Source organism: Pongo abelii, chromosome 18 (assembly GCF_028885655.2).
Source record: "Pongo abelii isolate AG06213 chromosome 18, NHGRI_mPonAbe1-v2.0_pri, whole genome shotgun sequence".
NCBI lineage: Eukaryota > Metazoa > Chordata > Mammalia > Primates > Hominidae > Pongo > Pongo abelii.
Window position 1 is genome coordinate 18,118,898 of NC_072003.2, and position 12,062 is coordinate 18,130,959.

General features: G+C 43.5%; 2 protein-coding genes across 4 annotated transcripts in view; both read left to right on the forward strand.

Annotated features, from left to right (window-relative positions):
* The window catches only part of LOC103889540 (cytochrome b-c1 complex subunit 2, mitochondrial), a 54,551-nt gene extending 52,142 nt beyond the window's left edge, over positions 1-2,409 (forward strand). Inside the window, exon 13 of the mRNA XM_054533539.2 lies at positions 1,904-2,409. Within this exon, the coding sequence (XP_054389514.1) occupies positions 1,904-2,342 (439 nt within the window). The 3' untranslated portion in view covers positions 2,343-2,409. The remainder of the gene's footprint in view (positions 1-1,903) is intronic.
* RRN3 (RRN3 homolog, RNA polymerase I transcription factor) overlaps positions 2,373-12,062 on the forward strand; it is a 35,529-nt gene continuing 25,839 nt past the window's right edge. For 2 of the 3 annotated variants that reach the window (XM_054533176.2, XM_054533177.2), the window contains exons 1-6: positions 2,373-2,536; positions 4,063-4,168; positions 5,299-5,355; positions 11,485-11,574; positions 11,681-11,810; positions 11,901-12,002. In XM_054533176.2, the coding sequence (XP_054389151.1) occupies positions 2,448-2,536; positions 4,063-4,168; positions 5,299-5,355; positions 11,485-11,574; positions 11,681-11,810; positions 11,901-12,002 (574 nt within the window). In that variant the 5' untranslated portion in view covers positions 2,373-2,447. 3 annotated transcript variants of the gene reach the window in all.

Sequence of the window (12,062 nt, forward strand, 5' to 3'; positions counted from 1 at the left end):
TTGTCAAATTGCTGTTTTGCTATTGTTGCTTTTTGTTTTTGCTTTGCTTTACCTTGGAAGTGAAGAAGAGATTCTCATTTAAACAGTTATCTTGAAGTATCTTTGTGAGCTAGGGTGCAATTATTTCCTCTGTCCTTGAGACAGATGATTCCTGTCCAACATTCCCAAGGAACTCAGTAAGGACCAAATAGAGACTCAGGAAAGACAGTTACTGATTTTACACTGTTGCAAAACAGAGCTATGGTTTATGTTTAACAAACTGCTGGCGGGGCATGGTGGCTCATGCCTGTAATCCCAGCACTTTGTGATGCCAAGTCGGGTGGATCACTTGAGGTCAAGAGTTCGAGACCAGCCTGGCCAACATGGTGAAAATACACACTAAAAATACAAACATTAGCTGGGCATGGTGGCGCATGCCTGTAATCCTAGCTACTGGGGAGGCTGAGGCACAAGTATCACTTGAACCTGAGAAGCTGAGGTTGCAGTGAGCCGAGATCACGACACTGTACTCCAGCCTGGGTGACAGAGCGAGACTCTGTCTCAAAAAAAAAAAAAAACCAAAAAACAAATTCCTGTATTTTATTTTGTGAAATAGGGTCTAGCTCTGTTGCCCAGGCTGGAGTGCAGGGGTGCAATCACAGCTCACTGCAGCCTTGACCTCCAGGGCTCAAGCGATCCTCCCTCCTCAGTTTTCAAGTAGCTGGGACTACAGGTATGCACCACCATATATGTTGCCCAGGCTGATCTTGAACTCCTGGAGAGAGATACATATAAACACACACACACACATACACACACACACACCGTTTTCTTTTTTTTTTGAGACACAGTTTCGCTCGTCACCCAGGCTGGAGTGCAATGGCACGATCTTGGCTCACTGCAACCTCTGCCTCCTGGGTTCAAGCTATTCTCCTGCCTCAGCCTCCCAAGTAGCTGGGATTACAGGCACTGCCACCATGCCTGGCTAATTTTGTATTTTGAGTAGAGACAGGGTTTTGTCATGTTGGCCAGGCTGGTCTCAAACTTCTGGCCTCAGGTGATCCACCTGCCTCAGCCTCCCAAAGTGTTGAGATAACAGGCATGAGCCACTGCGCCAGGCCCATACATATGCATTTTTAAAAATTTATTTATTTATTTCAAGACAGGGTCTCACTCTGTTGCCCAAGGAGGAGTGCAGTGGTGCTATCTCCCAGGCTCAAGCAATCCTCAGCCTCCCGCGTAGCTGGGACTACAGGTGTGTGCCACCACACCCAGATAATTTGTATTATTTTTATTTTTTAAATTTTTTGTAGAGATGGGAGTTTCACCATGTCACCCAGGCTGGATATTTTTGTATTTTTGATAGGCCTGTACAGTTTCCAAAGTTGCAACGTTTTCCCCTCCCTGAGAGTAGGGGCAGCCCCTGCTCTCCCTCTACATCCTCCACAGTCCCGAGGTTTTGGCCTCTGTTTTCTCTGTTTCCTGTGCTTGGAACACCAGTCGCTCTTTTGTTGGTCTGGCTGACTCCTGTTCCTCTTTTAAAAATTTAAGTTTGGCCGGGCGCGGTGGCTCACACTTGTAATCCCAGCACTTTGGGAGGCCGAGGTGGGTGGATGACCTGAGGTCATGAGTTCGAGACCGGCCTGGCTAACACAGTGCAACCCCGTCTCCACTAAAAATAAAAAAATTAGCCGGGTGTGGTGGCATGCTCCTGTAATCCCAGCTACTCGGGAGGCTGAGGCACGAGAATTGCTTAAACCGGGGAGGCGGAGGTTGCAGTGAGCTGAGATCACACCACTGCACTCCACCTGGGCAACAGGGCAAGACTCGGTCTCAAAAGAAAAAATAAATAAATAAATAAATAAATAAATAAAGTCAAGGGGGTAACACCTCTTGGTAACTCTCCTGTTGTTTCTCATTCCAGCATCATCACAGCCTTGAGGCCCTGGGGTAGGTCACTTCGTGGAGCTCGTTTCCATGAGGATAACGTTATCTTGGGTGTCTGTGAGAATGCTCTATTGAGTATAGAGCCCAGGCTTCTGGGTCAGCCGGGTTCGAATCCCCTTTCTTCCGTGAAGATCTGGGTCAGTCACAAGTGCTTCAGTTTCTTCGATTTGACTGAGGGAGGCTTTGACTCCAAAAAATTAACACTCGAGTGTACCCGGCCACAGCTTAGCACATCCAGGGTGTTTCCACCCTTTCTTTGGGATCCTCAGGGCTGGATGGAGCCGGTCCTTCCCGTCTCTCCTTATACTCCCGCACTGGCGCTGGGTGGAACAAGTCGTCCAAGTAGAATGAGGAGCGGGTTTTGGCGGCGCTCTAGCCCGCCAAGAGCATACGCCCTCCCCACGCGGGGCTCCTGATTGGCTGAAGGTTGTGCTGGCACGCGCAACTTCCGGGACAGAGGCTGTGGCTGGAAGGGGCTGGGCATCAGGCGTGAGGCGCAGCCGTCGCGTTAGTTCGGCCCAATGGCGGCACCGTTGCTTCACACGCGTTTGCCGGGAGATGCGGCCGCTTCGTCCTCTGCAGTCAAGACGCTGGGCGCGTCGAGGACTGGGTAAGATTCAGGCCGCTTCCTTCTGCGCGTCTGGGACCAGAGCTCAGGACCGCGCTTAGAGGAGTGGGTTGAAAGGATGTGGGACAAAGCTAATGGCGTGTAGTAGGAGCACGGGGTCGAGGGTCATCTCACGTTCACAGAAATGAGTTCATTCTTCCTAACTGGGTAATAGACATGGGTGGGGCCTGGAAAAATGAGTATGTTCTCTGTTCTGGAGGCCCACTTTCCCGACTGTGTTTCCTCGTGATTTCCCAGGCCTGGGTACTGCCTTCTGCGCCTTGACCCGTCTTCCTTCCCGCTTCTTCGTCCAAATTTGGAAGGGATTTCCCTGGGCTATTTGGTTTATCAGCCGAACGTTGTCACTCATGGCAAATTGAATATTACATCTTTTTTGTTTGAAATTTGTTTCGACACACGTATTTGTTTAGCAGTCTTTATTTTGCTCCACTTTTAAAATCCCTAACCCCCATAGCACTCTTGGCGTTTAACTTTCAGAGTCATTAGAATGCTATGTTTTTCTTTAATTTACTCTGTGTAAGTGAAGCAAACCTTGTAAAACAATTAGCGTAATATGATTCATAATATTTATCGAGCTCCTGCTTACTGTGTTAAACACTGGGGACAGTGGTTTATCCAAAGACACTAATGTCCCTGCTTTCTACAGAGCTTACAGCATAGGGGGGAAGGCAGTACATAGGCCAATAAATAAACGAACACGATGATTTCAGTTATACAACAAGGTAATGGGGGCGGGGAGAAGGGAGAGAAGGAGTATTTGAGATTTCTCATGGGGAGGACATCTGACATTTGAGCTTCCACTTGAATGAATACAGAAATCTAGGCCGGGCGCGGTTGCTCACGCCTGTAATCCCAACACTTTGGGAGGCCGAGGCGGGCGGATCACCTGAAGTCAGGAGTTCGAGACCAGCCTGGCCAACATGCGAAACCTCGTCTCTACTGAAAATACAAAAATTAGCTGGGCATGGTGGCAGGTGCCTGTAATCCCAGCTACTCAGGAGGCTGAGGCAGGAGAATTGCTTGAACCCGGGAGATGGAGGTTGCAGTTAAGCCGAGATCACACCACTGCATTCCAGCCTGCAGCAGAGCAAGACTCCGTCTCAAAAAAAAAATCCAGCCACGTAGAGATTTGGGAAAAGAGTATTTCCAAGAGAGTGAACAGTAAGTGAAATGAGAAACAGCTTGGCTTGTTTGAAGAGCAGAAAAGACATTATGGCTGTAGTAAAACAAGTTGTTGGAGATGAGGTGAGAGAGGTAGGCAGGGGCCAGATTAATGTAGGATCTTAAAGAGCACACTGAGAGATTTGGATTTTTACTGTAAGTGCAGTGGGAAGACAGTTATTGGTTGCTGAGCAAAGGAGGGATTGTTGGTTAAGAGTGGAAGCAGGGAGACCAGTAAAGAGGCCTTAAGAATAGTCCCACTGAATTATGTTGGTTCAATAAATGTTGGCTATTATAATTTTTATTATTTTCATGAACTTAATAGCTTGTTAATCTTGGTTCCACAGGATTTCAAATATGCGTGCATTAGAGAATGATTTTTTCAGTTCTCCCCCAAGAAAAACTGTTCAGTTTGGTGGAACTGTGACAGAAGTCTTGCTGAAGTACAAAAAGGTAAGAGAAGATAATGTGTGAGGTTTGCTTTTGGTCAGGTCAGAATACAACTATTGCTGTTATACTAAAGACCAATAGAAATAGCAAGATTAATTAAGATACCAGTTGAAATCAAATATTTAATAATAGCATGATGCCGTCAGTGCAAAATTAGAGTAGTAGAGTCGTTTTTTCCCCCACCGTCTCAAAAAAAAAAAAAACTCTGGTCTTTGCTGAGGTTTCACCTCTTCAAATGCTTTATTTACAAAGCATCTTTTAACTTTAGCAAGTGCTAGAATTAAAAACAATTACAGCATTTTATTTGTTTATTTTATTTATTTGTGCTGGAGTTTCACTCTGTCGCCCAGGCTGGAGTGCAGTGGCGTGATCTTGGCTCACTGCATCCTCCACCTCCCAGGTTCAAGCAGTTCTCCTGCCTCGGTCTTCTGAATAGCTGGGGTTACAGGCACGCACCACTACACCTGACTAATTTTTTAATTTTTTTAGTAGAGATGGGGTTTCACCATGTTGGCCAGGCTGGTCTCGAACTCCTGACCTTGTGATCCACCCGCCTCGGCCTCCCAAAGTGCTGGGATTACAGACGTGAGCCACCATGCCTGGCCTACAGCATTTTATTTTTTGAGGAGGAACTTACCTAAGCATTACTTTGGGACAGTAAACCAGTTCTCTGAATAGAGATTTTTGTTTTTGTGGTAGTTTAGAAGCATTTCTACTATATCTCAGCAATAGAGGGAAAATGTTAAGTAACTGTATGTTTATATGTCATATCCATTTGTATCCATATTTGAGTGAATACTTTTTTAGATCCTCCTGAATTAGATCATTATAGCTGGCTGTTTTTTTCCCTCATGCTTTTTGAGAATTCGCAGGAGTATCAACTATTATATTCAAATGTCAATACAGAAATACAGCTAAATGTAGCTTATCATTTTCCTTTTTACAAGCCCTCTGGCTGCACTAACATGAGTGTTTAAATTTTTGTAGTCATTATTTTTTAATCCTCAATTGACATGTGAAAGTTAGTGTTCCTTTTATAATTTCATCTGATGTTAAGGTACGGTTAAAAGTCTTGCTGTTGATACTAAACAGGAAACAAAAGCATAACTTAATTCTTTCCCCTTCTTGTTAAGGGTGAAACAAATGACTTTGAGTTGTTGAAGAACCAGCTGTTAGATCCAGACATAAAGGTAATTAATTTTGTGTTTGATCATTAGCAAAATTATTGCCACTTTATACAGACATAGTTTGCTCTTTGGGTCCCATTCTGTCCTCCAGAACTTGCTCTCTCCATGGTCCTCCCTTACTTTAATCTGGTGGTTCTCAACCAGGGACAGTTTTACCCCCTAGAAGACATTTGGTGATGGCTGCAGATATTTTTGTTTGTCACTATTGGGAGGAAAGGGTGCTACTGGCATCTAGTGGGTGAATGACAGAGATGCTGCTAAACATCTCACAGTGCACAGGGCAGCCTCCCATAACCAAGAGTGATCCAGCCCCAAATGACAACAGTGTTGAGGCTGGGAAACCCTGCTCTAATGCTTCCTTTCTATTAGATTGCTACCTCTTTCCTCCATGCTGCATGCAACTCTCCTGTCTCTTTAAAGCTAAAACAAACCAAAGAAAAACCACTGATTCAGCATTTCCAGGTTCAAGATCCACCTATCATGTAGTAAACCCTTAGTACATTTTGTTTCACCATTCTTCCTTTCCTGCCCAGTTTTGAAGAGAATAGTTGATTACCATCGTGTAGTAAACACTTAGTACATTTTGTTTCACCATTCTTCCTTTCCTGCCCAGTTTTGAAGAGAATAGTTGATTACCATCGTGTAGTAAACCCTTAGTACATTTTGTTTCGCCATTCTTCCTTTCCTGCCCAGTTTTGAAGAGAATAGTTGATTACCATCGTGTAGTAAACCCTTAGTACATTTTGTTTCGCCATTCTTCCTTTCCTGCCCAGTTTTGAAGAGAATAGTTGATTACCATCGTGTAGTAAACCCTTAGTACATTTTGTTTCGCCATTCTTCCTTTCCTGCCCAGTTTTGAAGGAATAGTTGATTACCATCGTGTAGTAAAACCTTAGTACATTTTGTTTCGCCATTCTTCCTTTCCTGCCCAGTTTTGAAGGAATAGTTGATTACCATCGTGTAGTAAAACCTTAGTACATTTTGTTTCGCCATTCTTCCTTTCCTGCCCAGTTTTGAAGAGAATAGTTGATTACCATCGTGTAGTAAAACCTTAGTACATTTTGTTTCGCCATTCTTCCTTTCCTGCCCAGTTTTGAAGAGAATAGTTGATTACCATCGTGTAGTAAAACCTTAGTACATTTTGTTTCGCCATTCTTCCTTTCCTGCCCAGTTTTGAAGAGAATAGTTGATTACCATCGTGTAGTAAACCCTTAGTACATTTTGTTTCGCCATTCTTCCTTTCCTGCCCAGTTTTGAAGAGAATAGTTGATTACCATCGTGTAGTAAACCCTTAGTACATTTTGTTTCGCCATTCTTCCTTTCCTGCCCAGTTTTGAAGAGAATAGTTGATTACCATCGTGTAGTAAACCCTTAGTACATTTTGTTTCGCCATTCTTCCTTTCCTGCCCAGTTTTGAAGAGAACAGTTGATTACCATCGTGTAGTAAACCCTTAGTACATTTTGTTTCGCCATTCTTCCTTTCCTGCCCAGTTTTGAAGAGAACAGTTGATTACCATCGTGTAGTAAACCCTTAGTACATTTTGTTTCGCCATTCTTCCTTTCCTGCCCAGTTTTGAAGAGAACAGTTGATTACCATCGTGTAGTAAACCCTTAGTACATTTTGTTTCACCATTCTTCCTTTCCTGCCCAGTTTTGAAGAGAACAGTTGATTACCATCGTGTGGTAAACCCTTAGTACATTTTGTTTCACCATTCTTCCTTTCCTGCCCAGTTTTGAAGAGAACAGTTGATTACCATCGTGTAGTAAACCCTTAGTACATTTTGTTTCACCATTCTTCCTTTCCTGCCCAGTTTTGAAGAGAATAGTTGATTACCATGGCAGCGGTAGTTAGATTGCCTGGAATAAAATTCCAATTTTATTATCCAGTGTGTGATCTTGAGCAAATTGTTTTAACCTCTCTGCCTCTATTTTTCACTGTGTAAAACCAAGAAAAGAATAGAGATTTAAAAAAATATGGGGTGTTCTGTTTTGCTTTTTAAGAGATGTGGTCTTGCTGTGTTGCTCTGGCTATTCACAGGTGTGGTCACAGTGCACTACAGCCTTGAACTCCTGGCCTCAAATGATCCTTTCTCTTCAGCCTTCTAAAAATCTGGGACCATAGGTGCATGCCACTGTGCCTGGCTTTAAACATGGAAATATTTAACAAGGATTCAATGAGCTAATATGCAAGAAGCACTTAGAACAGTCTCTGACTCAAAGTAAGGGCAGTAATTGTCATCTGTTGTTTTTGTTCCAGCTGACTGTGCTGTATCATTTCTCACTCACATTTAAGTACACTGTTCTTATCACTGTAGTAATTACCCTGACAGGTTACCCATGTTTTTTTTTTACATGCTGATTTCAGTAGACTTTTTTTTTGAGACAAAGTCTCGTTCTTGTCACCCAGGCTGGAGTGCAGTGGTGTGATCTGGGCTCACTGCAACCTTTGCCTCCTGGGTTCAAGCAGTTCTCCTGCCTCAGCCTCCCAAATAGCTGGGATTACAGTCACCCGCCACCATGCCTGGTTAATTTTTTTATTTTTAGTAGAGACAGGGTTTCACCATGTTGGCCAGGCTGGTCTCGAACTCCTGACCTCAGGTGACCTGCCCGCCTCGGCCTCCCAAAGTGGTGGGATTACAAGTGTGAGCCACTGAGCCCAGCCTCAGTGGACTTATTTTTTTAAGCCTTGTATTCCTTGTATCAGCCGACACTGTTGGCCACCCACTTGTTAAAACTTCAGTGTTTCTGATCCTCCTGTCTTCTGATCCTTTAATCTCTCTTTTTTTTTTTTTTTGAGACGGAGTCTCGCTCTGTCGCCCAGGCTGGAGTGCAATGGCGCAATCTTGGCTCACTGCAAGCTCCGCTTCCCGGATTTAAGCGATTCTCCTGCCTCAGCCTCCCGAGTAGCTGGGACTACATGCGCCCGCCACCACCCCCGGCTAATTTTTTGTATTTTTAGTAGAGATGGGGTTTCACCATGTTAGCCAGGATGGTCTGCATCTTCTGACCTCGTGATCTGCCCGCCTCGGCCTCCCAAAGTGCTGGGATTACAGGCGTGAGCTACCACGCCCAGCCAGTGATCCTTTAATCTCTAGTATCTCTCGATAGGTTCTTGATCTTAAATTCGGTGTTGATTGGGCTTCAAAACTTGACTCTTTTCTCACTCTGTAGAATCTTCTGTGTGATATCCTCATTTCCCTTCATGGCTTTGAAGTCTGCCTGTGTCCTAATATATTTGTGTCTGTAGCCAGGATTGCTCTTGTGGCCTCCAGACTTGTTTCATTTTTGTTTTTGGGGACCGGGGCAGAACAGTCTTGCTCTATCACCTAGGCCATAGTGTAGTGGGATGATCTTGGCTCACTGCAATCTCTGCCTCCTGGGTTCAAGCCATCCTCCCACCTCAGCTTCCCGAGTAGCCATGCCACCATGCCCAGCTAATTTTTTTGTATTTTCAGTAGATTTGGGGTTTCACCATGCTGGCCAGGCTGGTCTCGAACTCCTGACCTCAAGTGATCCACCCGCCTCAGCCTCCCAAAGCGCCTCAGCCTCCCAAAGTGAGCCACTGCACCCAGCCTAGACTTGTTTCTTAACTGTCTGTTAGATGCATTTACCCAGAATCATCATAGGTGCTCTAAACTTAGCATGTCCACTCTTGGCTGGGCTCCATCTTTAATGGCGCTTTCCCTGGTTCTCTCTAAGCACATAGTTGTTCCTTCATTGAGTCCGTTTCCCGCACTTCCAGATCTCTCTAGTTACAGATCTGGTTTACAAGGCCCTCCATGGTCTATTTGGTGCTTCTTTGTTCCCCAGATTTATTATCTGTTGGCTTGCTCACTATACATGCCAGCCATACTGAACGTCTTTCAGTTTTCTGAAAACATACTTTTCCTTCTGTAAGAAGTAGAACTTCCAGAAAAGACCCAACTGCGTTACTGTTTAAAGACAGCTGAAGCATCACTTTCTCTTTAAAGCTTTTCCTGACTCGTGCCTTCTTTCCCAGATACAAAGGGACATTTTCTTTGTGTTCCACTGTACTTTGTATCAGCAGTTCTCATTCTTGGTATTTTGACATACCAAGAATTGCACTAGTTGTGTGGAGTGTTGCAAGTAGAACTTTTTTCATCTTGAGACAGGGTCTTGCTCTGTCACCCAGGCTGGAGTGAAATGGGCCCGATCATGGCTCACTGCAGCCTCAACCTCCCAGGCTCAAGCAATCTTCCCACCTCAGGATCCCGAGTACCTAGGACCACAAGCATGTGCTACCATGCCTGGATAATTTTTCTAGAGACGAGGTCTCCCTTTGTTGCCCAGGCTGGTCTCAAATTCCTGGGCTCAAGCAGTCTCTTCCTGCCTTGGCCTCCCAAAAGTGCTGGGATTACAGGCATGAGCCACTGTTCCTGCCTGCTAGTAGAAATAGTAATAGTTCAGTACTAAAGCATCAAAGTCTGCAACTGATTTACTTTTTTTTTCTTTTTGAGACGGAGTTTTGCTCTTGTTGCCCAGGCTGGAGTGCAATGGCACGATCTTGGCTCACTGCAACCTCTGCCTCCGGGGTTTAAGCAATTCTCCTGCCTCAGCCTCCCGAGTAGCTGGGATTATGGGCATGCACCACCACGCCCGGCTAATTTTGTATTTTTAGTAGAGACGGGGTTTCTCCATGTTAGTTAGGCTCGTCTCAAACTCCCAACCTCAGGTGATCCACCCACCTCGGCCTCCCAAAGTGTTGGGATTACAGGCGTGAGCCACCACGCCAAGCCTGATTTACTTTTAAAAATGGTACAGTTTAAATGTTATCCTTATAGTTTTGTTGCAGCCTTTTTAGTGGAAAAGAGATAGGATAGATTATTTTATTTGCACACTAACTTAGCTTGTTTTCTACATGCCTTTGGCCTTAGTGAGCTACCGTTAATGTTATCCTTAAGAGTTGTGGACATGTGAAATTACCATAGTACAAATGAGTTGTGGTTTTACTTTATTTTACTGCCAGGCTACTCGGGATTTCATCAGAAAATGGTTGATCTGTGGGAGTTTGACACATGGATATGGCATAGTAAGCACTCAGTAGCTGAATTAAGGTGGAGAAAAGGGGACAGCTTCTTCTCCGCATATAGGGAGGCATGTGGGATGGTGGACGGATGATAGCCTTGACCGAGATAGACAGGTTTGGACCTGCTTCTTTACTGGCCTCTTGATTGGGCAGATTGCTTATTCATCGTTCTTAGCCTCAGCTTCCTGAACAGCAAAATGGGAATAAGTAAACATCTTGCAGAGTTTTTAGGATTAGAAGAAGATATATATGTAGAGTGTCAGACACCATGCCTGGCATATGGTGTATTCTCGCTAAATGATAACTCCATATAAATATCCCTGTAGGTATGACCTTGTGTTGCTTTTATTTATATGTCTAAGCCTTCCACAAATTAGGGGCTTTTTCTTAATGGTTTTTTTCCTGTGCAGTGTATATGCATGAATATAATTAATATAGTAATATTTTACATAATTGACACTGTATTTTATACATTGTGTTTCAAATTTAGCAGTTCTTCTCATGTCACTAACAATTATTATGAACAGTAATTTTATTGCCTGAAAAATATTTCATGGAGGAATGGGGCTCTCATTTATACGGAACAAACACATCATAATATATTTAAACTCAGCCACAGGTTTGGTTTAGAAAAGTTATGTTTATTCATGACCCCAATTGATCAGCCTAGACTGAGTTTTATCAGCATGCTTCCTGGTCAGCTTGAATATAGAGGAAATAGAGGTAGCTATTGTTCCTTTGTGATCTTCTAATATTTGAATGTGCTAGAGTTCTGCAGTTTTTAAAAGTCCCAGGTGTCAACATTTGAAGTGATTTCGCTTTTTCAGGGCAAACAAAAGTGATCAGGCTGAAGTATTGCATTTAAGTCTTTTTCCTGTGTATTAGAGTTACTAGATTACTTTTTTAAAACAGTTAAGTTTATTGTGACGTATTTTTCTGTTTTGATACCCAGTTTTGATTTCCTTCCAAGTTTGTGACCTTTTCCCCCCAACCTATTCTTGATAAACGATGGATATAAGCTAGCTATAAATTTCTATTACCTTAGAGGATTTGTGATTTTGAAAGTACTCTTTGTTTAACTTAAGGATGACCAGATCATCAGCTGGCTGCTAGAATTCCGTTCTTCTGTCATGTACTTGACAAAAGATTTTGAGCAGCTTATCAGTATTATATTGGTAAGTTCACCGTTTATTTTACTGTCGAGTGTGTAATTCAGAACTTTGGTAATAGTATATGTTATATTAATAACATGCTGCTTTTATCTTTCTTCCCCCACTGTAGAGATTGCCTTGGTTGAATAGAAGTCAAACAGTAGTGGAAGAGTATTTGGCTTTTCTTGCTAATCTTGTATCAGCACAGACTGTTTTCCTCAGACCGTGTCTCGGCATGATTGCTTCCCATTTTGTGCCTCGTAAGTCATTAGTCTTTGCTTGCTTGGAATTTTCTTTTTTCTTTTTAATACTTCTTTACTAAAATACCACCTTCTCCTTACATATGAGAGACTGCTACGATGGAAGATTCCAGATGCATATTGGCACCAGGTGTGGTAGATATATGTTCCCCGTAATGACCCCTATGGAGGTGTCTAGATTCATTTGTTGCTGTGAGTTTTATGAGTTGTAATTTGCTTTATTGAACTCCTGGTGAAATCTAGGAATTTTTA